General features: G+C 45.7%; 1 protein-coding gene across 2 annotated transcripts in view; it reads left to right on the top strand.

Annotated features, from left to right (window-relative positions):
* The window catches only part of MTUS2 (microtubule associated scaffold protein 2), a 426320-nt gene that overhangs the window by 296424 nt on the left and 103478 nt on the right, over positions 1-26418 (top strand). For both annotated transcript variants that reach the window (XM_037800470.1, XM_037800471.1), the window contains exons 6-7: positions 7330-7428; positions 15984-16195. In XM_037800470.1, the coding sequence (XP_037656398.1) occupies positions 7330-7428; positions 15984-16195 (311 nt within the window). The remainder of the gene's footprint in view (positions 1-7329; positions 7429-15983; positions 16196-26418) is intronic.

The raw sequence follows: 26418 nt of genomic DNA, 5'->3' as shown, positions 1-26418 counted from the left end.
TTGCCACAATTGCATTTCATTATTTTCCTTGCTCCTCTCCATCTTCCCTCCAGAGCTTGTCATCATGTGCCTCATCTGGAGTGGATTTGAGGGTCCCTGTGAAAGATTCACCCCATGACCTGCACTTTCACAGGTGTACAGAGCAGAACATTAGACGGTTGTGGGCTAAAGCCTGTTACCATTTATATCTGTTTATTGCTTTTTTCTTTTCTTTTCTTTTCTTACATATACTGAGATTTACTTGCAGGATTTTGCAGCCCATTATGTGCAAGGTTAAAAACCTGTAAAATTGCCCTTTGATTTTTTTCTCAATATGCTTATATCTTTTTATGAAAAAGTATATAGCATTCTTCTAACCATTACCTTGAATCTAATACTTTGAGTTAGATGTGCTCATCCAGCATTAGCCATTGTCATTTTTTTTATTATTAAAGAAGATAGCCTCATCTTTGGAGTAAGCTCATCACTCTCTACTGGGCAGCTTTATGGCCGCAACCTGCTCGGAGAGTCACGTTTTGTTCTCACAGCTCCAGGGCAACTGGGCTTTGCCCTGAGCATCATAATGAGCAGATTCTGAGTCATTTTTATGGTGTCCGGTCCAGGAATACAGAACCAACGGGCTTCTGCTGGCTGCCAGGCCCTGGGCCGCATGGGACCCGGCGCTGGCGCGCTCTTTCCCGTTCTGAGGAACCGTTCATGGGTTGCCAGACAGCCCCCGTTGACACAGGCCTTTGGAAGGCTCTGTGCTGCGCTATTTTGGGTGAAACGTGTTAGAACAATCTGGATTTGTGGCCATCGTCTAGAGCTGGGTGAATATTATCAGCCACCATGTTTTGAGTTTAACTCGGTGGCCGTCTCATCCGAGGTCAGAATGTGGCTGACGTTCCTTCCGGCCACCGCAGAAGCTCGGCTGGGAGGGCTCTGGATTTCGTAAACGCCCATCCTTTTACCCAGCCCTGAGTCTCAGTGCACATGTAAACACGAGGCCCATGGGGGGCAATTTTGAAAAGCATACGGTCCCCTGAGAGAAGAGCATGTACATGTAGTTATTAAGGAGCTTTTTTCTCCGGCTGGCATTGTATAATTCAGATCTTGTTTGGTTGCAAGTTACAGAAACCTAATTCACACTGCCTTAGGCAGAAAAAAACAAAACAAAACAAAACAAAACAAAAGGGCAGGGGGATCTGGGCTCACAGAGCTGAAAAGTTCAGGAGGTGATGCTGACTCGAGGTATCCTGTGTCCAGTTCCTAAAATGCTGGTATGATGCATTTATTTTCCATTTCTCCGGCTTCTTGCCTCTCTGTTGGCTTCCTCCTCTGGAAGGCTCTGCCCTAGTACAGAAAAGATGCGACAAAGCTCCCGGCTTACATCTGGCTTAGGCATCCAGGAGAAAGGGAATTCTTTCCAGTGATTCCAGCAAAATTCCCAAAGTAGGGCTCTCATCTTACACTGGGACTTGCGTCCATTCTCACAGCAGGATGTGGTGCCACAGCAGGGCCAGGCAGAGCTGTGGCCTGGCCGGCCTGGGGCCCAGACCCTCCTCCAGATCCAGGGGATCAGCTCACCCCACCCCTGAACCACATGGAGCCAGAGGAGGAAGAGGGATAGGCTGGCTCCCCAAAGATCAGCATGAGGGGCTGTTAAAAGAAGCTGGTCAGGCCAACATCAGACAGCCCCCAGAGGGACAGTCTACGCTGGGGGAAAGAAATAGAGACAAATCCAAGTGGGGTCTGAGTTGACTGCTGGTCAAAAGGAGTTAAGAAAATTAGGAAAAGCATCCTAAGTAAGTGTCAGGTACTCAAGAGACTAACACAGGCCAAGTAGTTAGTGTTTTTTGGTGAACAAATGTTTTAATGAACATTTATTTACTCAGTTCCAGCAACCTATGGATGTCACCTCATGTGGAAAAGGGGACTTTGCCGAAGTGGTTGAGGATGCTGAGATGGTGAGATTATCCTGGTATCTGGGTGGCCTGATGTAATCACAGGGGTCTTTATAACAGGGAGGCAGGAGGAGAAGGACATGATGATGGACGCACAGGCTGGGGGATGCTCCTTGAAGGTGGAGGAAGGGGCCACAAGCCACAGAGTGTGGGCAGCCAAGAGAAACCAAAAAGGCAGAGAGTGGAATCTCCCATCAGAGCCTCCAGAAGGAAGCTACCCTGCAGCTCCCCGACTCTGGCCCAGTGACTTTCATTTCAGGCTCCTGACTCCCAGCACTGGAAGAGAATTAATGTGTGTTCTTTTAAGCCACCAAGTTTGTGGTACTTTGCTACTGCAGCCAGGGAAGCTGGTACAGAGGCTTCCAAGAGAAAGGAGCTGGAGTTGAGGATGACGAGTGTGCCAAGCGGTCAAGGCAGAGGCCAAGCACGCAGCCTAAGAGGGCAGGTGGGCTATAGCACACAGGAGCTGCGGTGGAGCAGCAGGGAGGGCGGCCAAGGAAATCAGATCACAGAGCCTCCCAGGCCAAGCCACGAAGTGCAGACGTCATATTGAAGGCCATAGGGAGCTTAGGAAGGGCTTTTAAAAGTCAAACCATGTCATCTGGCTCATGATTTGGAGAGGTTGTTATGGCGGTGGCGAGAAAGATGAGTTAGGTAGAGATGAAGAAGGTAAGGCATGAGACAGAGAGATCACTTGGAGCTGTTTGTAGTTGTCCCAGCAAGACATGATGAGGACTAAGCTGAGGTTAAAAAGTGAGAATGAAAAAAAAGGGCCAGATTCAGGAGCCTCTTAAGAGCCAGAGTCAGAAAGAGCTGGTGACGACCGGGTGTGGGAAGGTGAGGAAGAGTGGCTAGGAGGACAGCCGAGCAGGAAATAAAACACAGGGAGAAAGAAGCGTGGGTTTGAGAGGAAGCTCATATGTTCCAGGTGTGCCTGATGATTTGGTTGTCTGGTAGGTGAGTCGGAGGGTCCAGTCCACAACTAACAGCAGGTCCAACTCTCAGGAGAGATGTCTGGGCCCATCAGGTTGGAAAAGGCAGAGTTTGAGATCACCAGTGCTGTGAGCATGTCAGGGGACAGGCTCCCCCAGCAGAGTGAGGGGAGAAGGCTACAGCTGAGCCCTGGGACCACCAGCATTGCTCAGGTGTCTGGTTTGCTCAGGTGTGTGGAAAGGAGGGAGCTCCAGTAAAGGAGACTGAGTGAAAACGGCCAGGGTGCCATAGGAGAAGACCATGAGACTGGAAACCACGCCTTCATGTCTGGATACTCGTAACGTTTCTGCATATTTCTGGATACTGGAGATCTTAGCTAAATGAAAGCTTATGGTATTCATAACAAACATCGAAGCTGAGTCCAGGTAGCAAGACAACTGCAGAAAGACCTGAAAGTCTTGACGACCATAAGTTTCCATGCCATCAAGAATTCCCAGAACCACACAAGAATCCCCAGAGTGAAGTCTTTAGGGGGAGGGTTGGTGAAGCTTTCAAGCAACGTCAAGCCTGTAGGATTGGTCGCACTGACTGGTTTCTCCACTTACCCTTCCATGGATCAGACAAATTCTTTTCATTTTGGTTTTGTTTCTTTTGTTTCCTTTCCTTTTATTGTTGTTTATTTCTTATAATGGAAGTAGCGTGTCTCATCATAACAAATGGAAATGAAGCAGAAGCATGTTAAAATAAAAAGTACAAGCCCCTCAACCCTACTGCCCAGAGCAAACCACTATGAAACATGTTGCCTGCCTTTCAGCTCTCTTTACATAATTATAACCATAATACAGATAACATTTTGTGTTATGAAGATGGAGCGGTGCCATGCATGCTGTTCAGCAACCAGCTTTGCTTACGCATTGTGAATATCTTTCCATGTCAGAACAGCATAGGGCTACCACATTCTTTTCCATAGCTGCATAGTGCTCCCCAGAATGGATATACCGTGACCTATTTAACCATCCTCCAACGTGCATTTTGGTTAACTTCTGGTTTTTATTATTGTGAAGAATGTAATAAGCACCTTTGAGTATACATCTTTGCACACTTGGAGTGCTCCAAAGCAAAGCCTTTGTTTTTTTTAGAAGTGGAATTGCAGGGTCAAGGCTATAAGTATTTAAATTTTTGATAGAGGCTGCCAAACCGCATCCCATGAAGCCTGGCTGCAAAACACTGGAAGACTAAATAAATGTTCATGTTTAGTTTTCCTTTAAAGTATGAAGCATTAGGTTTAGTGCAGATTTTTTGGCCTTGAGCATTTCACCTCTCAGCTCCCAGGACTCCCAGTGCGTTTCCATGTTTGTTGGTACCTAAAATCCCAGCAGACGGAAGGAAGATAGGAGCAGGATTAGCCCTGGACTAGGTAACTGAGGGGGTGCCCGTGGCTTCAGGACCAGCTGTTTCGCCTCCCAGTGGCCTCACTCTCCGGGGCCGGGCCCGCACCGGGTGGGCCAGAGCACACACTGAGTGACCGCGACGTCCAGGGAAGAACGCGGCCCTCTTGTTGACACCGATGGTCCCGGGTGGAAGGCAGACAATATGCAGATGTGTGTGTGCTGTGTTTTCAGGTAGAGATAAGTGCGGTGAAGAAGGGCGCAAGTGAAGGGGAGCGGTCAGGTGGAAGGAGGGCTGTTCCAGCTGGTGTCAGGCACAGCCCTCTGCAGGGCAGAGGCCTGAGTGAACACGTGATGAGCCGGGCTTTGTTCTTCTGGTGGAGAATATTCCATGCAGAGGGAGCTCAAGCTAACATGCCCTGCAGGGGGTTAGGCAGGGCATGTGGGAGGACCACCAAGGATGGCAGTGGGGGGGGGGGCTGGTTCATGAGCAAGGGGTGGAGTGGGAGCAGTGAGGACAGTGTGTCTGTGAGGTGGCTGGGCCAGACCACCTGGGGCCACACGGTCCAGTGTGGGAGCCACTGGCCACATGTGGTTACCGAGCACTTGAAAGGGTGCTGGTGGCATGTGTTGAAACCATATCCGTTGTATTGGGTTAAGTGAAAGATAATGTTAAGGTGAATTTCAGCTTCCCTGTTACTTCTTAAATGTGGTTACTAGAAGAGTTAAAGTTATATAGGTAGCTGCTTTTATATTTCCAGTGGGCAGCGCTGGTCTGTAGGGCATTGTCGGCTGTGTAGGAGTTTGGACCTCACAAAGTGTCTAGGGAGGTGATCATGCCCAATGACCTGCCCTAACTTGGATTTCTAAATAATTAGCCCGCAGCTGTGGGAGAACGAACCTTAGAGGGGCAGGAGTGGAAGCAGGAGAGCAGCACGAGGCTGTTGAAGGAGGCAGAGAGGTGAGGCTCAGCCTCTGCTAAGGCAGGGGGAGGTGGTAGGAAGTGATCAGATTTAGGAGGTATTTTGAGCCGGAAGCTGGCAAGTTTTGCTGATGCACTGAATGCGAGGGGGGCAAAGAAATCCATCAAGATGACTCCTAGTTATTGTGCCTGAGCAGGAAGCAAATGGTGGCGTCATTTACTGAGCTATGCTGGACTGTTGACATATTATGAGTAGGAAGAAAGAAAGGGGAGAAGGACTGCAGAGAATCCAGGCCTTGGAGGAGTTAAACCAGCGAGATCAAAACATTTGTTCCAGGGAAGTAAAGCAAAGGGGAGGATGATGGTTGCGTGGGTAGGAGAGCAAGAAGGCAGGATGGAAAGCAGGTGAGGCAGGTCTGAGAAAGTGGGGTAAGTGGTAGTCTAATTAGACCAAATACTTCTCTCCCTCCCTCTCCAAAGTCCTAGACACGACTCCCCCCAATATTATATACCCACACACATGCGCATACACTTGCCTGCACACATATGTATAAATATTCTATAATAATGCTGGAAAAGGAAAACTTGATTTATTTGAACATACTAAAATTTAAAACTATAGTACAATGAAAGCTACTGTAAAATGAATTTAAAAGTAAGTGACAAGGTGGAAAATATAACTTCTATAACAGGAAAATGATTAATATCCAGAATATATGAAGAGCTCTTATGCATCAACAAGAAAAATGGGCAAAAGGTGCAATTAGGCAACTCATAAACAAAGAAATGCACATGATCAATATGAAAAGATCTCAGTGTCTGGCAATAATTAAAATGATTGAGACTCCAGTGCTGGCAACATTATAGGCTATGTAGAAAGATCTGCTTTCATACACTGTTGGTTGGGAGCAGAAATTAGTGGAGACTGTTGGAGGACAGTTTGACTGTATCCTGCAAGATTCTAAATAAGCGTACTTCTCATCCAGTAAAACCACTTCTATGCGTCTGTCCTCTAAAAATACTGGTCTGTATGTACAAAGAAACAAGTAAAAAGATAGCTACTGTAACATGTTTAACTATTTTAATTGCTAAAACTTAGACACAGTCTAAAAGTTCATCAATAGGAGGATGGTTAAATGAATTATGATACATCTTTGCCCATTAATAAGATGTGACATTTTAAAAAAAGACTGTAAATACAGTCCTATGCAAAAAGATCTCACAAATGTGGTTAGGATAAAGAAATGGCAGGATTTGGTTCCTTTATTTAACTAACAGTGTATTTGTATAATACACTTTTTTGCATGTGTATACACTTATAAGTACCTAGAAAAAGATCTGGAAATGCTAAACAGTGTGCTCGAGTGGGGGCAGGTGGGGGTACATCTGGGTCTGTGTGATTTTTCTAATCTTCCGCTGTCCGTTGACTTTCCGGCTGGGGTGACGTGAGGGTGAGTGTCTGTGCCCTGCACACACGGGAGAGAAGCGCAGCGTGCCCCGCGGGCCCCGGGCATAATTTGCGAGCGTCTGCCCGCCGCTCGGAGAGCTCGCTCACACCCAGGCCATCCGTTCTGCCGGGGCCAGCGCCGACAGCACCGCCACAAAGGCTGGGCCGCGCGGGAGAAAGCCCAGGGCTCCCCGGGTCATCTCGGTGGAGCAGCTGCAGGGAAATTAATTAGAGGCAGACCCCGTCCCCTGCGGCTGGCGCTCAGGGATGCTGCAGCCCTTGGTAGTTAGGCTCAGCCACGGCTTCCCTCCCTGTCATCTGAAATTTATTTAGGCGGAGAGAGGCAGGCAGATGGAGCCGGCAGCCAGGGAGAGTGAGATTGTAATTCCCAGGTAGTTTGTCAGGGCCGTAGGGCCCAGCAGCGCCCTCCGGGGAAGGACCCTTTATTCATCTGTTCAGTGACACAGTGTGCTTGTCCCCCAACCACTCAAAACTAACCCCCCTCTTGCTGTAAGCAGGGTGCCCTTCCCCACGCACGGCAACACATCACCCAGATATTATTGTTTCATTGCTGGCCTCTCATTAAGCCGCTCTTTACATCAATTGATTGCTTATGTTACTCCTTCAACTGTAACTAGTTTTCTCTTTTTTCTTTTCTTTCTTTCTTTCTTTCTTTTTTTTTTTTACTATATGTAGGAACAAAGAAAGAAGCACAAAAAGATCAAGATGTTAATAAACCTGCTGTTTCATCTCCCAAGAGAGTAGCAGCCTCGGCCTCTAAGCTTCATTCACCAGGTACTTAAGAAATGTGACCTCGGCTATTGGGGAGACGGCTTGAACTTGGGGTTTATTTTATTCGAATGCCATTAATGAAGCAGTGCTAGCCCATGAAGCGTGTGAGATCGTTCCAGTGCTTCACATACGTATGCTGAGGTTTTCCGTTTCTAGATGAAATAAACTGGCTGTTGACATCCATTTGCCTTTAAAAAAAAAAAGCTGAGATGTTGTCGTGCGGTGTTTAAATGGGAGAATCTCCTTCGTGTAGGAGTATCTGTTATTCCATCAGCATGTAGAAACAATTTACCACTGAAAAACAGACTGAAGCTCTAACTTCAAGAGATAATATTTTCTAAAAGGTAGAAAAACAGAAAAAGTGGATATTAAATGCTTGTTATTTGTCAGCGAGGAAGCCACTTATTTACTTTCATCTATGAATAAGCTATGTAGTGTCACTCGAAAGTTGAAAATTCTGTGTTATGAATAATCATATTGTAAGACTGTAACCACTTTCTGGAATAGTATGCAATATGACCTCAAAACATTTTCTGTAAGCACAAAAATATAGCACTAATAGCAGCTAATGTTTGCATTCTGACTACGCCAGCTACTTTTCTAAGCACTTGAAATGTATGAACTCATTTAATGCCCACAAAAACACGAGGAGGCAGGTGCTATGATCCTTCTTCCTCTCCTTGACAAGTGGGGAAACTGAAGCACGGGCATTTTAGTGAATTTGCCCAAGGCCACAGATAAAAAGTTCAAAGCCTTGGTTTGAACCGAGGCAAGCTGAATCCCAAACGCATTCTCAGCCACTACACTGTTCACCAGAAAACTTGGGGAACTTATCAAAGTCTCTGGTTAACTAAAAATTTATAGAAAATGGGCCAAAGGCACTCAGCGAAGATCAGGAGACAAAGTCTGGTGCCTGAAGAGGGTAGAAATCGGATCCAAGGACAGTGCAGAAATCCTGGTGGTCTGAGCTAGGAGGGAAAAGTGAACACAGCCACAGAAGGAGAGTTTGGCGCCCCTGCAGCTTGGGAGAGGTGGATAAAGAAGAAGAGCAGCTCCTGGGATTTCCCAGCCCCAAGTCTGCTGTGCTGCAGCCTGAGAGCTGGAACCCACAGACTCCATGGGCTGAAAAGTCTCTGGAAAATGCTCAGTCCTCCTGGCACTTTAGAATAAAATGAGAAGTCATGCTACACACCGGGAAAGCAGCTGCTGGGGGTCATGTCCTTATATTCTAGGGGAGGAGAGTAAAGATGCTGCGTGATTTTTTAGAACTTAAATTAAAATATTCATGTTAAAATTTCTAGGATAACCAATGAAATAGAGCACATAGGTTCTGAACCAGTGCAGGGTGGGGGATTTCAATGAGGGGTTAAAAAATAATCTCAACCAATAAAAAGGAAGGCACAAAGCGGGGAAGGAGAAGGAGAGGAAAAAGGAGGAAAGAGGAAGGAACGGAGAAAGGAAGATGGAAGAAAACACCTCCACAGGTGGATTTCAAGCTAGTCCTGGAGAGTGGCAACTGGAGATGCTACGTAACCATGATGGAAAGATCTATAAGGCGTATGTTTCCTGTGCCCATCCTTGCTTCCTTCAATCCTTTCTGATGACATCTCTCCCCATTTTGGGGGGTTACTCAATACCTAAGAAGATCAGGTGGACCAGTTAGAACCTATGTCAGCCTTTGGGCCCTAAAATGACATCTGGCCTAGGAGTGGCTTTCTGTGTGACAAATTTGGGTAATATTTCTCTTCCTGGCTGATATGTAAATTTCTAGAGGACAAGAACTGTGTATTTTTCATCTCTCTCATCCCCAAAACAGGTGAGAACAACAAACTTCCTCCAACCCTCAAATTTCTGACATCTCTCTCCCCTCATCTTTACAGCCAGGTTTGGGAAAGAGTTTTCCGTGTTCCCTTTATCTTTCTGTTTACAAATGGCTCTACTGACTGCAGTCTAGCTGCCACCCCACCATTCCACTGACACTGCTCTTGCAGAGGTCCTAGGATGGCCTGGTCATTAAATCTAAATGGAAATAGCTTATTCCTTATCTTATCTCGGTGACATTTGACCTTATCAATCACTCCCTTCTTGAAAATCTCTCCTTCCTTCGATTCTGAGATATCACTCTCTTCTGGTTCTCTTCTTGCATCTGCAAATGCTTGTTCTTAGTTGCCTTCTCTAGAAACTCTTCTCCTGAGCCTTCTAAATATTTCTGGGTTGGTTCGGCCCCTGTTCCAGTTTGCTAATGCTGCCATTACAACACCAGAAATGGATTGGCATTTATAAAGGAGGTTTACTTGTTTGCAAAGTTACAGTCTTACAGCCATGAAAATTTCCAAATTAAGGCATCAACACAAGTGTACCTTCACTGGAGGAAGGCCAATGGCATCCAGAAAACCTCTGTTAGCTGGGAAGGCACATGGCTGGTGTCTGCTTGCTCCCAGGTTGTGTTTCCAAATAGTGTCCTCCAAAATCTCTCTAGGCTTAGCTTCTTGGGGCAAACTCTGGGCGAGTATCTTCAAAGCATCAGCGCTGGCTTTCAACGGCTGTCTCCAAAATGTCTCTCTTGGCTGCAGCTCTGAGCTCCTTCTGCCTGAGCTCTCATAGGGCTGCAGTAAACTAATCAAGACCCACGCTGAATAGGTGGGGACAACTTCCATGGAAATAATCTAATAAAAGGTAGTACCCACAGTTGGGTGGGTCACATCTCCATGGAAACAGCCTAATCCAAAGATTACAACCTAATCAACACTAATATATCTGCCCCCACAAGATTGCATTAAAGAACATGGCATTTTGGGGGACATAATACATCCAAACCAGCACAGCCCCCAAAAATAGAATGAACTTGGTTCATATCCTAGCTCAGTCACTCATGTGATATGTGACCTTGGGAAAAATTACAAAATTTTTCTGAGCTCCCCTTTCCTCTTCTATATAAAGGGGATGGTATCCATGCTTCAGAGTTATGGTGAAGGTGAGTGGTAATGTATGTAAAGCACCAACACTTTGGCAGTACTACTCTTTCATGACCTTAAGCTTCTTGATTGCAGTGACCATATTTTAAGGAGGCACCAGACATTCTGATGTAGCTGTTTTGACACTTGAAATTCTAATAAAATGGCAGCAAAATGTCTGCCTGTCCAAATGGGTCTTTCAAACATCCTTATTGGGTCTTTTTTAAATTAATTGAGATATAATTGACATACCATACAATTCAAACTTTTAAAGTGTACATTTCAGTGAGGTTTACAAAGTTGTGCAACTATCACTATGACCGAATTCCAGAATAGTTTCATCATCCCCCCCAAAAAAACCCTGTATCATTAATAGTCTTCCCAAATCCTCCCCAGACCCTAGCACTAATCCACTTTCTGTCTCTATGGCTTTGCCTATTTTGAACATTTCATAGAAATGAAATCATGCAGTATGTGTCCTTTTGTGACTGGCTTCTTTCACTTAGCATAATGTTTTCAAGGTTCATTCATGTTGTGGCATGTATGAGAACTTCATTCTTTTTTATTACTGAATAATATTCCCATTGTATGGATAGACCACATTTTTGTTTATCCGTCCATCTGTTGATGGACATTTATATTGTTTCAACTTTGGGGCTACTATAAGTAATGCTGCTATGAATATTCATGTCAACTAAAATTTTCTTATGCAGCATCTAATCTACGGTTAATCCCATCCAGTTATTTTTCATCTCAATCACTGGAGATTTTATCTCTAAAATTTTGATTTAGGTTTTTTTAATCTTTCATATCTTGATATGTTTAATCATTCCTCTAGCTTCTTGAACATATGCTATATAGTTATATCAGTTTCAGTGTCCTTGTCTAGTTATTCTACTATCTGTGTTATTTCTTAATGCCTTTCAATTGATTGGTTTTCCTCCACAGTATGGGTTGTATATCCCTACTTCTTTGCATGCCTTAGAATTGTTTATTAGATGCCAGTCATGGGTATGTATTCCTATAAATATTCTTGAGCATTGTTATTGGATAGAGTTATGTTCCTTGGGAAGAGATTGATCATTTGGGTCATGCTTTCCAGCTTTGTTAATCAGTCTAGCTGTAATTAGTGTAGGACAGATTTTACCAGACTACTGAGGAAAAACCCTTAAAAGCACTCTACCTGATGCCCTGTGAATTATGAGGTTTTCCTCTCTAGCTGGGGGGGGGGAGCAGGAACTGTTTCTGGCCTTGTGTGAGTTCTGTGGATTGTTCCTCTAATCCTTTGGGGGTTTTTTTCTCCAAAGGATTTGGAGAATCTTGGTTCAGAAGCATGCACTGATCAGTACTTGGTTGAAAACTTGAGGAGACCTCTACAAATCTCCAGAGTTTCTTGCTCTGTGAAGCTCTGTCCCCTCTGGTCCTCTGGCCATCTTGACCTCTGAGTCCCCAGTTCCATTTTCTCAATTCAGGGAAATCGCCCGGCCCCACCGGGCTCCCCATCCCTGCTTCACAGCCTGGGAAGTCACCCAGGCAAGGACAACCTCAGTCGTCTTCCAGCTCTCCTGGCTCTTCCAATGCGGCTTCATTGCCTAATGCTTAAAATCTTCAAAACCATTGTTTTATGTATTTTGGCCAAATTTTTTGGTAGTTTCAAGTGGGAAGGTAAACCTGGTCCCTCTTACTCCATCTTGGCCAAAAGTAGCTATATTTTTAACATAATAATTTGGTAATTTCTGGAAGACAATCAAGCCACTATTTTTAACACTTGGAGAAAAGATGGTTTCAAGTTTTCCTTGATAAATAGCACTTGTACTTCTTATATAAACTAAGAAATTTCCTGAAGGTGGGATGTTTAATATCAGTTTTTATTTTGTCTAGAAAGTGGGTTATACTAATGAACTTTTCATGGTTGACTATGAATACCCTGTTTGTAACTTCCTCAGTTTTTGTTGTTGTTGTTCTCCAGTATTTTAAAGTAGAAAAGAATCTGCTCCTTCCTTGGGATGGAAAATAGAAATCTCTCCTTTCTTCAAGGTACAGCAGGTCACTTATTTATTGACTGGCTGGGTCCTGCCCAGTTAGTGTTTCTCCCCAGCTCCTGGGATAGGCTAGAAGGGAATTTCCTACCCCCAGCCCATCTGTTCTTCACCCTTTCCCATCACTAACCAAACCCAGGCAAACAACTGCCAATACTAAATAGGAAAATAGCATGCCACTGGGCAAATTTTTTCTGAAATAAATTTAGGTTACTGGAATACAAATAAAGTCTATCAAAGTCTACAAAGAACTCAGGACATGTGCCTCCTTTAATGCACCTGCTGGGTGCCAGCTGCAAGAAACAGGTTCCCTTTCTGTTCTGATGATGCCAGACTCACTAAGTGCTTCTTAAACTGGGAAGCTATTAAAGTTGAGTCCGGTCATTCTTTTCCTTCTCATTCACAAGTGTGAAGGTCACGAGCCTTCTCATATGTTTTAAACATGCAGGTCCCAGGCTGCAATACTTGTTTGCTACTCTGTCAATCAAGTTTCCCAATTTTCAAATCAACCAGGCGTTTCCACCCATTAGGTCCTCTAGATAGTGACCTGATGGCTGCAAATGAATTATTTATATTCTCTTTCCATTTTCAAGGGCTGTGCTCTCCCGAGTGCTCAGCCTTTGCACGAAAGTGTTCTCATTCACCTCTGTCTAATGTAAGGTTACCGGCTTTTTCCTGGGGGCTTTAGAGTTGCCAGTTGACTCCAGTATCATCGTAGAGTCTTTCTGCCCCTAACCAGAGTTTCACAGAAGGTAGGGTGGCTAAAAAGAAATTATAATTGGGCAAGACTGAGACAATGGGAAGATGTTGCGGATTAGACCATGTCCCCAAACCTGTGAGATCGGTTAGAGAGGTTGTAAAATGGTTCAGCAACGGGCTTCAGGGGTAGGAACCTTGGACGAGGAGTCCAGAAGATGTGAACGCCAGCCCTGGACGGCCACCACTGGACACAGGATGGCCCCAGGGCCGGGATGAGCGCATTCCTTTGCACTGCCCCGTGTACAGTCACCTTCACGGAGGAGGTGCTCCATACAAGTTGTCAAATATTTGGGTGCCCCAAGAAATGTATGACATAAAGTGTTATGGATGGAAAGACACTGTTCTAGGTATGTCTGCTCAGAATTTCACATAGAAGAAGTTGGGGGGGAGGGTATAAGGGCCAGTCAGTAAAAAACTGGCGGTTTACACTTATTTTTAGTTCATTTAAAAACTCCAAAACCACCGAGAAGCCCTGTTTTGCAGGTCTTGTTTCACTAATAACAGTTTCCCAGTTCAACTGTGCAGAAATCAACAAGATAATGCTCTGGAGAGAGACTAAACCCCGATAAGTAGGTGCAGCCTGACTTTTGAGTGAGGCCACCATTACACCTGCCTGCTTCCAACCTTAGACCACTCCAAAAGCAACATGATGACAAAATATTCCAGCACCTGGGAGTGTCCTCAGGGCATGGGGTGTGCCCCTCTTATGAAGCATGCATGGTGGGCCTTGCAGAGAAATTTGGGTTTAAAAGGTCAGAAGAGGATCTCCCTCATCCCAGCTCATCCCAGTGTGGACCGCATTTATCTGTGATCACTGTCTCTAGAAGTTTCCATCTGTTTATTCCATCAGCCTCTTACTTGCAAAGCAGATTAGCTTGTTAGCTTCAGTATGTGCTGGTTTTTGAGAGAAGAAAGCCAAAGCAAACGAAACCCTTCTTTTATTTGTAGTGGTTCTGAAATGGTGAAGCTGGCTGTATGTCAGTCTTCTTTAAACAAGCTTCCCATCCCTGAGGTGGCTGTGAGCCTGGGCTGCTGGCCTTATATCCCTCTTGGGGATGGTCTGAAATGGGCAGATGGGAAGGCAAAGGCAGGACAATCCTCTCAGGAATTGGGAGCAATATAGAGGTTGGTGACAGAAACTGACAGCACAAGAAAGAAAACAGATTTTAGTGAAGACGAGTTGAATGCAGGCAGTAGTCTTTCACTTTCGCTGGTGGTGTTTGGGTGGTAGTTATTTTTGTTTTGTTTTCAGTGTGCCTAACATTGGGAGGAAGTAAACATTAAGGTTGATCTGCCAACAACATGCAAGTGAATATTACATACTCAGGTGTCATAAGACAGTTGTTAAGCAGTGATTTCATATTCTGCTGTTCCACTAAGTCATAATAATTTATGTTGTGCATGAGGGCACATTGCATACTCAAGAAGAAAATCTTTGACGGCTTTTTAGAGGAGGAGGAATTTAATTAAAATGAGCATGGTTACCATTAAATTAACAATCAGAGGTGTTAAGAGCAATTAACTTGCTCTTCCCCTTAAAAGTTGGGCCACTCTGTATTCACAAGCCTGTGACTCTACTGGGTTTCAGTGTATCGGGCACTAAACAGGCTACTGTCTTCAGGATTGTTACTCCTTGGTATTTTGGAGGGGAAGAAAGGACAAAAGAGGGAGAAAGCACATTGCAAATATTCAAGTGTATTCACAGTTGTGCTGGTCAGTGGGGCATGAGTCACCTGAGCTACCTGAGCTAATGAGCTACCTGAGCCACCTGAGCTGGGGAAGAATGTTTTTGGGAAGGTAAGTCCATGGCGAACCGCAGAGGTTCTTGGACTTCCTGGGCCTCACACAACAGTGAGCGTGGACCTGGGGTGCAGCCTTTGATGATGGAATCCTTTTCTCCGGGCTGTTTCCTGGGACACTGCCTTTATTCCTTCAAGCTTCAGCCTAACAGTCGCCCCCAGCCCCAGGTGGAGGCCCTGGTCCCCTTCCTCTGTACCCACTGCTCCGAGCTGGCCGCCCGGAGCCCCATCTCCAAGGGCCTCAAGGGGGTCACAACGGTGGGAGGTGGGGATTGTCTTCTTCCTGCAGCAGAAAGGATGTGGAGGGACCCTTGGAAAAGATCATTTGGGCTCCTCTGAGGTCAGGAACAAGGAGAAGCAGGTTTCCCCCATCAGAAGGCAGAGATGTTGGTGTCTGGACCAGATCTGTAGCAGTGGAGGTGGTGTGAAGTCACACTGGGGGACTGTTTTGGAAGGGGATGTGACAGCCATTGGTGCTGTAGGAATGAAAGGCAGAAATCCCTGTGGCAGAGGTGGACAGGGCTGGGACTTGAACCTGACCTTGATGAAAGGGTCACAAGAGTGGCCTTTAAAGGGAGAGAAGTTGCATCCAGGCATCACTCCTTGGTGTCGCAGTGAAAGGCTGCTGGGTTGTCATAATCCTGGATTGATGGATTGATTCCCATTAGACATTTTCAAAGAGTTGTCTTCTTTAAGGAAAAAAAAATAATTGCTTCTGTCTGTCTGCACAGGCCGGGAAGAAACTTAGGAAGCTGGAAGGAATTTAGCAGTTGTGTGTGTTATTCCTTTTTTCCCAACATCAATCCTTGCCACTTAAAACCATATAAATGGAGCAAACATTTTAAGTCCCTGTCTGTTTTTTTTTTCTAGTTTTTAATACTCAAAACGGCAAACCATGGGCAATTCTTTCTCCGTCACTTGATCTGTATGAAATCCTCTTGCAATAACTAGCTGTTGCCACCCTCGTGTTCAATGTGTTTTCACAAGTTACTGACTGTTCTTCATAGGACACTCCAAGCAGAGGACCGCTGCTCCCCGAAATGGGTTTCCCCCGAAGCCCGACCTGCAAGCCCGAGAGGCCGAGCGGCAGTTTGTCCAGCGGCTGAAGGAGCGGTGTGAGAGCCAGGACCGGCAGCTGCGCCTCATCCAGGGGGGCCTGCGGTGGGCCGTCTGTGGCTTCGAGGCTTTCGCCGTGTCCACCCAGCACTTCTTTGGAAAGGTGAGGCCACTGCTGGTGAATGTCCTTGAGGAGTTGTGGTCGGGGTGGAGGGTGGTGGTGGTGATGGATATTTGCCCTTCTGTGGGTTTTCATTTGGGTTTGGGGTCAGAGTTGGGTTTTCGACTTTCAAAAGGTCATAGAAAATCCCCTGCAGCACCATATAATGTTTTGGGAGCCAAGTTGATTCTTCTGTGTGAAAAAAATTAGTCTGGGGAGAATGACTGAGTAACCTTGATTCCTGAAAAGTATGTAAAAAAGAAAGGAAAGGATATCAGTGGGCATTTTGAAGGTGAACCCTTTAAAGAAGTTGGGAGTATGTGATCATTCGCACTTTAGAGATGAGCTGGCCCTGTTCTGAAGCGTCTGCTGGTGTCAGATCAGTTAGTCCCCGGCACCCTCCACTTCCACGCCGGGCAGGATGGAAGGTGCCGGGCCTGGGGCACCCCCTCAGGGCCAGGCTCCCAGTATCCATGGCACAGGGGCGAGGGCCCTGTGGCTCCCGCAGTTTTTCAAAAAATGTAGAGAGGGTTGGCTTCTTCTCAGCAGATGTCCAGGGTGGCCTGGGGCTTCTAGACACTGAGTCTGCCATCGTGTTAGCTGGGTGGCAGCTGAGTTCCCAGCCCCTCAACTTCAAGGGGTGCTGGAGGGAAGCCTGGCATTTGGCAGGGAGCATCGGGCTTCACCTTGGGGCTGGCTAGAGCACACTGGGGGAGAAAAGGCGATTTAAACTCTATGAATTAATTTATTAAAACCCACAGGGCATGTGGATTTTCCCATATGGACCTCTGGTATCTATAAATAGTAGGAAGTAAAAATTCTATATAAGTGCCCTTCTAAATTAGAAAGTGAACTCACTAAATCTCTGGCTAATTTAAAGAAGAAAATTGAAGGAATTTTAAATAGTACTATGTCCACTGGTTTCTTTCTTTCTTTGTCATCTGAACCTTAAATTATGGACTCTGGCCTTTTTTTGATATTCCCCCCTCCTGCCAATTATCCTGAGCTTGTTTTTTTCTCGCTTAAAAAGCTTTTAGCAAAGAGAGCTATTTGCCAATTTGTTGTTGTAATGAATGAGAAGATGAACAAATAACACCAACATTTCAGTTTTACCAATAGTTTCTACCTCCTCCCCAGTTAAAATTTAACATCTGAAATAAATGACCAGTTGGAACTTCGTATCTTTCTTTCTAACCTAAGTGCTATGGATGTTAACCCCAAACAACTGGCTATATACCCTCCCTGCAAAAATTATAATTACATATGTATTTTTGGGGTGCCAAAGAGGCCCAACTTGCAAGGGTAGATACTGAGTATTTTTCTGTTAGGGAAGGAGCGGTGCATTTTTGCTTTCTTCAACAGGATACATATTTCCCATTGACCGTCAAGTCTTTAATATAGAGAGAACAGGATTGTTCATTCAAGTTCAATTATAAGATTTACGTGATCACTCTACTGGCTCTGGGATTTCCCCTTTCTGGCATCACACACAGAGCCATAACAAACCCTTGATAAAGGTTTCATATGGAAAGACAAGACACAGCGAGAGATATCAATATATATTGATAACGTGTGGCATATTTTACAAGTTGGACCTTTCGGACCCCACCCGTAGCCTCATGGCAGGGAGCTCTCCCATCCCAAAGCAAAGGGTCCACTCCCCACTGTTGTGCATTTCCACACACCCCCCTTTGCAAGCCGCCTTCCCAGCCCTCTCTCTACATCAACCTTGTTTCTAGGACAGTTCCTACTTGCCCGTGGACCGTGAGTTTTATTTCTCTGCACCTTACTCGTGGCTCTTAAATCAGACCCAAAAAGGTGAGCAGGAGATTTGTAGACGTGTCCCTCGGGCCTCCCTACTACAAGACGTACTTGACACGGTGTTTTAGCAAGATGAATGGTGGACAGTGAGTCCATTTCCTTTCGGTAAATTGCAACGAGCCACCCCAGACAAGCCTCCTGATGACCTCCTTCCACCTCCCAAACCATTCTTTACTTCGTCTTTCTGATCTCTCTCTTTCCCTCTCTCTAGAGATAAACCCCAGAAGAAGAAAAAAAATGGAAATTTTTAAAAATCTATAATTGAATAAAATAAGTGGCTGTTCAGAGCAGGCTGTCCCGGGCACTACATGGTTTAAGATGATTGATATGAGAGTTTGCCATGGATAGCAAATTAGGCCAGGAGGTGTGATGTGGGGAGCACACCTGGGAAATCAAAGACAAAGACTCCTTGGCCCTCCCTGATGGAACTCCCCCGCAGAAATGAGGGCTGGTCAACCTGCAGTGCCTGGTGTTACTTTGGTGGAGAATGAAGCCCTGTTATCATGGGGGGGATGGGATCTTATACCAAGCATGCAAGCCCATGAGGGAGCACAGCCTCCAGAGCCAGGTCTGAACACACAGTATCTTTAGCTCTTCCAGTTAGAAAACGGCTAGAACTCCATCCTGTAAGGAGATACATATGTGTCTATATTTGACCATTGCATCAGTCTGCAAAGCCCAGCAGAATGGAGAGAGAGCCCCATGCCAGCCGGGGTTCAGTCCCTACCCTGCCTCCACCCAGCTGGGAGATCTCGAGCAGGTGGCTGCCCCTCTTGGAGCCCCCCGTCATCCACAGTGGGAATGACTTGCTTGTCCTTGTTCTGCGTCCCACTCACTGGGTCCATCTTTGAGTCTCGTCCCCTAGATTGATTAATAAAAACCCTTCACAAGGTTATTGTGCAAACAAACTTAGCAGAATAATGGGTGGATGTTCCTTGACCAATTATCCAGTAAACCATCTTTTCAGTGTGAAAGGACATCTGATAGGACCTGCCCTCAAGGATTTTACTACCAGGCAGGATGAATAAGACATATATGATAGGTATAAAAGTTAAAACGGTACAAGCCACTCTTATTTAATCATATATGTTCATAGAGGGTTTGGCCTGGGGTGCATTTTAAAAATAGAAATAATTTTCTAATCTAGCTATTGGGCTGCTGCTGCATATTTTTTCCAGAATGTGCTGATGACATTAGATATCTACCAGAAGTAAGTTGCAATGTATGGGAAGTCGCTAAGAAAAAGAGAATCAGCAGCCTAGATGAGAATTGTCCATTTCTGCCCGTTGCTTTACAGCCACTGGTAGAGTGGCTGTGGAAGTTCCCAGCTGTGACACAGCCCCTGCCTGGCAGCCAGGGATTCCAAGATGCCACATTTAAGTGCCAACAGCAGCTTCACGCTTGTGCTGGTTCCAGGCAGCAGTGCACCTGTGGTAGGGCAGGGCCCTCACCGTAGGCCAGACAGGTCTTCTGAAGTCCACGGTCCCAGACCTCCGGGCAGGGGTGGGGGCTGCGGTGGTGAGGTGAGTGTGACTCCCAGGGACTCCACTTCTCAAGGTCAGGTTGAGTGGTTTTCATCCTTCCCTCCTGCCTGGTTCCTGGGAACACTGCTTTTTAGCAGCCCCTGGTGGCAAGGCCATGAAATAACACAGCTGATTGTCCTACTGAATAAAGTGGCAAGTGCACCTTGCCTTGTAGCATCCAGTTTTATACATGATGCATTTAAGGGAGGATGCATTTACACCTTATTTTAATAAGATGGGGTATCTCTATTCAGAACTTTTAATATTAATTTGTACTCTATTTCCAATATCATTAACTTGATGAAGATGGTAGTAGAGGATTGTTTTTAATTGTTTTTTAATTTATTATTAAATATTTTAGACAGAAAAAGCACAAAAATTAATGCCAAGCATTTTTGTGCTTTCTAAGTTGAATAAATAAAGTTAATAATGCATCAACATCCTTCTCTCTGAAGTTTATATAGGTTATTTTACTTACTTGCTCTTTTATTATAAAAATATTTTAAAATACAGAAAAGTGGAAATAACACCCAATTACCCATCATCTATATTTCACACTTATTACCATTTTGCCATATTTGCTTCATCTTTGTCTTGTTGTTGTCCCAGTTAGTGGTATATATTTTTAAACGAAAATATTCTTTTCACCTTCAATTCACTTATGTTAGCAGAGGCTCTTTATCAACTCTGCATCTACTGTGTGAAAGGCTCTGTGCCAGAGTCAAAGAAGTAGAAAGCAGAGCTCCTAAACAACAACATGGCACCTACTTACTGACCATCTACTATGTCCCAGGCAGTTTATGTACATTAGATTTAACCCTTGCAATGACCCTAACTGGTGCAGATGTGAGTCCCACGAGTTGGGGAAACTGAGGCTCAAGGAGGTCTCGTAGCCGCCCCCCCCCCCAAGGCAGCTGGGACTGGATATAGATGCAGGTCAGTCCTTGTCTACCACCGTGGTTTCCCACTAGACCACAATACCACCTCTCTCTCTCTCCCTCCAGCCTTCAGAGTGCCTTTGATGTAGTTAGGGGGAAAATCCATAATTGCAAAAAAAAACAAAAATGAATCAGTAATCTATAAATTAAACACTTATGCAGGTTGGTAGAAAAGGTCCCCAGGTGATATCTGTCCCATCGCCATAAAGCTGTTTGCGCAGGTGGAAAACTGGGTGATTGTGGCTGGGACGGGAGTGGTCGGTGGAGACCTGGGAGAGCTGGGATGGGCTGCAGGTGCTCTCGGTGAATCTGACTCCGCTTTGTCAAGGGAGACTGTGCAAGGAGTCCTTCGTGGTTACGATGAGCTGGTTTCCTCTCCGCGCTCACGGCGCCTGGCTGGGACCCTTGGTCAGGGCAGGGGGCTCATTAAAGAGGAGAAGAGGAGAGACCGAGACAGAAGCCTTTTGTAAAATAAATGTTTGCCTTCTTGAACCATTTAATGCATTCAGGTTGTAAATTCGGGAATTCATCTCAGGTTGTAAATTCGGGAATTCATCTCTGCCTGAGTGCCCAGCTGGATGCCTAATGCTCCAAAGCAGCAGAGAAGCACATTTCAGAGATTTTCCTGCTGCACAAAGCTCGCAGAGCAATGGTTACACCCGATAAAACTTGAAAACAGTGAGCTTTTTGTGGCCCCCTAAATCCTAAAAGTGACCATTTCGGCATAGTGTTTTGCCCCCACCTCATGAGCAGTGCTCGATGATTACCTTCTCTTCCCTCAGTTTTGCCTCAATAACTACAAACTTTAAAAAATGTCAGCACTCAGGCTGCATGTCTGACAGTTCTTCAGCACGTAACCTGGTGGGAAATATTGGTGAAGTGGCAAATTCGAGGTAAGTTGTTCCAGAAGTGCTGTTCTGGAAGATAATGTTAGTTATGCATCACAAAACCAGGTGGACACTGTGCTGTGTGGGGAGATGTGAGCACTTGCTCTCTCTCCGAAGACTGTAATGTAAGGGGTCTCTGAGCACAGTGACCAGATACCAGGACATGCTCCACGTCAAGCAGTGGAAGCCGCCCCGCTGGAGCAAGCAGCCTTCCTAGACCCAGGCCCTCGATAAATTCCAAAGTCTCGCCTTAAATGTCACTTGAAAATTATTCTTAAATAAATTAAATGCTATAAATCCCCTCCAAATTAAAAGAAGTCAAAGTAGTATTTTTTTTAAAAAATATTTTTTTTTTAAATTTTAGAGCTATTTAAAATAGCTCTAAGGAGATAGACAGGAGTTGTGATTGCCTCAGCTCCAGTACCTCTTTCCTGTCAGAGGTGAGTTTTTGAACTCTCCTGGATCTGTGTTTCTATAAAACGGGGTTACTACGGTACAACTTCCGGGGTTCTTTAGGCCCGAGGCCCTGTGATTTGCTTCCATTCCTGTGAGGCAATGTTGTGATCTAAATGCCAGAAACTGCTTGGCTCCCTCTGGTGATGGAGCGTGTCCCCGACTTGAAGCACATCTGCCATGAAACAACTGCAGTTTAGCAGATATAAATTATTCTCTTTGGAAGACGCATTTAAATAGCCAGCTTCTTTGGAGCATTCAGACAAGTCAATTTCACAGCACCCTGTTATCTCCCCAACTCCCCGGCCCCGCCGGGAGCCCCGGGATTGCCCAGCACGCCCTGTGGCTGCCGAGCCAGCCTGAGCGCGCCGCTCCCGCCTGGCCTCTGGCCTCGGAAAGGCGAAGGCGCCCCGACAGGGGTTCCCGACGGAGTCTGCTGCGCCCTCCGCCTGGGGGTGACGGCCCGGGGGGGGTCGCGGTCCCGGAGTCCTGGTGCCGCCCCGCCCGCGCCGCCGCCCCAGCGCACGCGCACCCATTGGCGCTTCTCTGAGCTCCTCGCCCCCCGCCGCAGCCATTCTGCATAACACCCGTTCAATGGAAGGTGCAAACCCTGTTTCGGGTCCCGATTCCCGGGTTCAGAGCGAGGACACTTTCTCGGGTCGGGGATCGCAGCACGGGGCTGGGGGTGTGGCGAGCTGATGCTGTGGGGGGCTGGGCGCACGCGCTCCCCCAGCCGGGGTCCCTTTGGAGAGGAGGGAAACTTTGCAAACTGGGCTCCAGAGAAGGAGTCAGATGTCAGCAGGCAGAGGTGGGGGTCCGGGGAAGGCAGGACGGCTCTGCGGACGGCCAGTTAAGTCGCCTGCAGCCGAGGCTCCGGGACACCCCGGGAGCGAGGCTGAGAGCTGGGGCTGGAATCTCAAGCTAAAGCGAGGGGGTGTCATCCCGAGGCAGAAAGGAGGCACTGAAAGATTTTAGACGGCGTACTGAGGTGCAGGCTGTGTTTTGGGAAGGTTAATAGGGTAGCAGGGGGGTAGGAAGAAAGCTCGAGGTAGAGGAAACAGTTGGAGGGCTACAGCCAGCAGCCAGACAGGAGGCAGGAAGGCTCAGAGGAGCGGGGGTCTCTGGGGAAGGGACAGCAAAGACCTGGGGGTTGGGACCTAGCTTAGGAGCCTGCTGACTAGGGTTGCTGGGGGCCTTGGCAGGTCTCAGAGGTACTGGGTGGTAAAGGCTGAGCCTCCAGCCACCCCAGCCCCCCAGGGCACCCACATGGGAATCACGAAACCATGAAATGTGAGTGTGAAGAACTTAGATTATGTTTTATGTAGCTCAGATATTTTTAAAGGGGTTATGGGTCCTCTTTAAAAAATCTTCTTTGGAACTGCAAGCTTCTTGCATCAATGAATATATATAGCAACACCAAGGTTCCTAGAGAGAGGGGCATTTCTGCTTCCAAATAGTCTTTAACTTATAGATCACCTGTGCCTTTGAAACTCAGAAGAAATCATCTAGAACCCCAGCCCACACGCAGGGCTAGCCCGAGTCTCTCCCACCCTCCCTGCAAACTTTGGGTGGGAGGGCTTCAACTTTTTAAGGTTATTAACAGCTTGGAATGGCTGCTTCTCTCTAACTAATTCAGTTTATGGGGCTCCTGACATCCTGTGGGTGCAGACGCACCATGCAGCGTCACCCCAGACCTTTGTTGATTTCCAGGATTCTTTCTGCTGTGTGATGCTGGGGTCTCCATAGAAGAGTTACAAACTTGGGAGAGAAGGAGATCTCAGGAGAGAAGCAGCTGTCCCCAGAGAAGTGAAGTTGGAAGTCATGTATGTAGACCTGACGTGAAAAGGAGAGCGCACACGGAGGAGCAAAGAAGACCCAGGACGTCTTGGGAGATGCCCGTGCTGCGGTGGGAGCCAGGGGAGAGCCCGGGAGGGAGGCAGAATTGGCAAGAAGGGGCATGGGCGGCCCGGCGTCTTCCATGGATAGAAGCCACCAAAGGAATTTCTGAAACATGAGTGATTTGCAATGCCAGGTTGTAGAAGGTGGTTGAGAAGGATACAGAATGAGCAAACACCCTGGGCTTTGGCGATGTGAGAGGAGAATCTGCAGAGAGGTAAGGACACCAGGTTTTCCCGGCAGCTCCACAGTCCAAGCAGCCAGCCAAGTTGGAGCTCAGCTCAGCGCCCTGTGAAGCCGGCATTTCCCCCGTGAGAAGTGGCCAGGGCGACATCTAGAGGGCGTTGTGCAGAAGTAAAAAATCTGTGTCCAGAAGAGAGAGCAGATGCCAAATATTTCCTTAAATTCCAGGGAATACCTTTACCCAGAACAAGTGCTTCTATCCTCTCCCTTGTCCACAAAAGTAAGAATTACAGACCTCCTTATTCCACAAACTTAACTGAAACTACATTTGGAATTAAAAATGCACAGCTACTTTCATTTTTCATTTCATTCCTGACAATCACATTACTAAGACAGCAAGAATAAGATTTATATGGTACACTGCAAACACATTGCCCATGAGATGATTCATAAAAGCAATTATGTAGTGCACAAACCTAAGAGACAAAACAATCCCTGCTGTAATCCAATGAAAGCCCATCACTTCTCCCCAACCAGGGACAGAAAGAGAAACATTTAGAATTCAAAAGTATGAAATTCTTTTATATGACAGGGTTCTCCTGAGACCAAAAACTCATCGTAATTGCTTTACTAACTCAACAGGTAGGAGGTGATATTATTTCTCAAATTCTTCAGTGGTATTTTTCCAATTTACATTTCGGTTTGAAAGAAACTCGGAGCCACAGTTCTATATTTTAAAAGCTCAAAGGAAACATAAAATGAGGGGAAAGAAACAAAAGAATAAATGCAACAGATAGAAGACATTACAAAGATGATAGCTATTAATCCAAAGTTGAAATCTAGAAGAGGGCACCTGGATATGAATAGAGACGCCCAGGAGAAGCCTTCTGATTCTGGTTCAAAAAGCGGGAAGGCGCTCCTAACACTCAGAGAGAGTTAAAGAAATCCTCCCCTGTCCCTCCACGCCTTTTCTTTTTCTTTTCCCTGTTTTCTCCTGCCCCAGCCTACAAGCAACGTTGGGGTAGTGGCTGCAGCTGCAGCAGCAGGAGCCCACTAGGCCAAAACCATGAGGGAGGGGATATTTCCTCTCTGAATGGGGGAAGATGGTGCGAATTCCCATGGCTTTTATTGTCTCTCTGTCTGTCACCACTTAGCCACGGATATGGGCAGCGTTGCAAGATGTGCACAGCAGAGTGGGGCAACTAAAGCCCCAGCTTCGTGGTCGCAGGACTGAAAAAAGCCCCAGAGAACTGGAAAGGGCCGGAGAGTTTGTGGAAGAGAAGCTTGGGAAAATGACCCCGGAAAACAGTTTTTGAACTGGGCTCACCCCCAGCTGCCCGTGTGTGGCTCTCACCCTGACGGCATACATAGACTGTGAGAACTGAAGCACTTGTGTTTAGATCCTAATAGCACCTGAAAGACTTTGGAAAAAGAACTGACACTGGACACACAACCCACAGAAAGCTGGATAGAACTAAAGCCAACCTGGACAATTGCTGCTGAAACAAAAATATCAATATTCTCCAGAGAACTTAAACAAGACCCAGAGTCTCATAACATAATATTCAAAATGTCCAGGACACGATCTAAAAGTACTCCACATACAAAGAAACAGGAAAATCTTAACTTGTGTGGGAAAAGCCAGTCAATAGACAATGAAGTCAAGATGACACAGATGTTGAATTTATTACAAAGATGTTAATGCATCTTATCAAAATAATAGAGGCTATAAATAAGAACCAAATGGAAATTTTAGAACTAAAGTTTAAAACTCACTGGATGGGCTCACTAGCAGGATAGAGATGACAGAGGAAAGACTCAGTGAACTTGAAGATAAATCAGTAGATACTGTCCAATCTGAACAACAGAGAGAAAATCGATTAAAAGAAAAACAGATTTCAGGGACCTGAGAAATAGTAAAGATAAAAGCAGAAATCAAAAAATTTGAAAACAGAAAAATAAATAAAATCAATGAAAAAAGCTGGTTCTTTGAAATGGTCACTAAAATTGATGAATCTATTGCAAGACTGATTCATAAAACAGAGAGAAGACAAAAATTATGAATCAGAATTGAAAAAGAGGATAGGATATCCCTACAGGCCCCACAGACATTAAAAAGAAATGAACTGTTGATGCACACGACATATAGGAAGTTTCTCAAAGGCAACATGTTGGGTGAAAGAAGCCAATCTCAAAAGAGCCTGCTAGAGGATTCTGTTTATGTGACATTTGCCAAAAGACAAAACTGCGGTGATGGAAAACAGTCGTAGTTGCCAGGAGATAGGGATGGAGAGAGGGTGTGCACAGGGAGTATTTTTGGAAAATGGAATTGCTCAGTAATCTAATAGTGGTGATAGTTATATGAATCAATACAGTTTTTTATAAGTTTTAAACTTACAAACACTTAAATGCAAATATGTGCCACACACAAAGGCCATGTTAATTTCTAAAATAAATTTAGAAAAGAAAAAAAGATTCCAATTTATGTGGGCATTTTCCTGTTGTTCTTCAGGTCTTAGTCATTT

This window comes from Choloepus didactylus, chromosome 12 (assembly GCF_015220235.1).
Source record: "Choloepus didactylus isolate mChoDid1 chromosome 12, mChoDid1.pri, whole genome shotgun sequence".
Taxonomy (NCBI): Eukaryota; Metazoa; Chordata; class Mammalia; order Pilosa; family Megalonychidae; genus Choloepus; species Choloepus didactylus.
The sequence above is the reverse complement of the archived record's forward strand: the minus strand, read 5'-3'. Positions and strand labels throughout refer to the sequence as shown.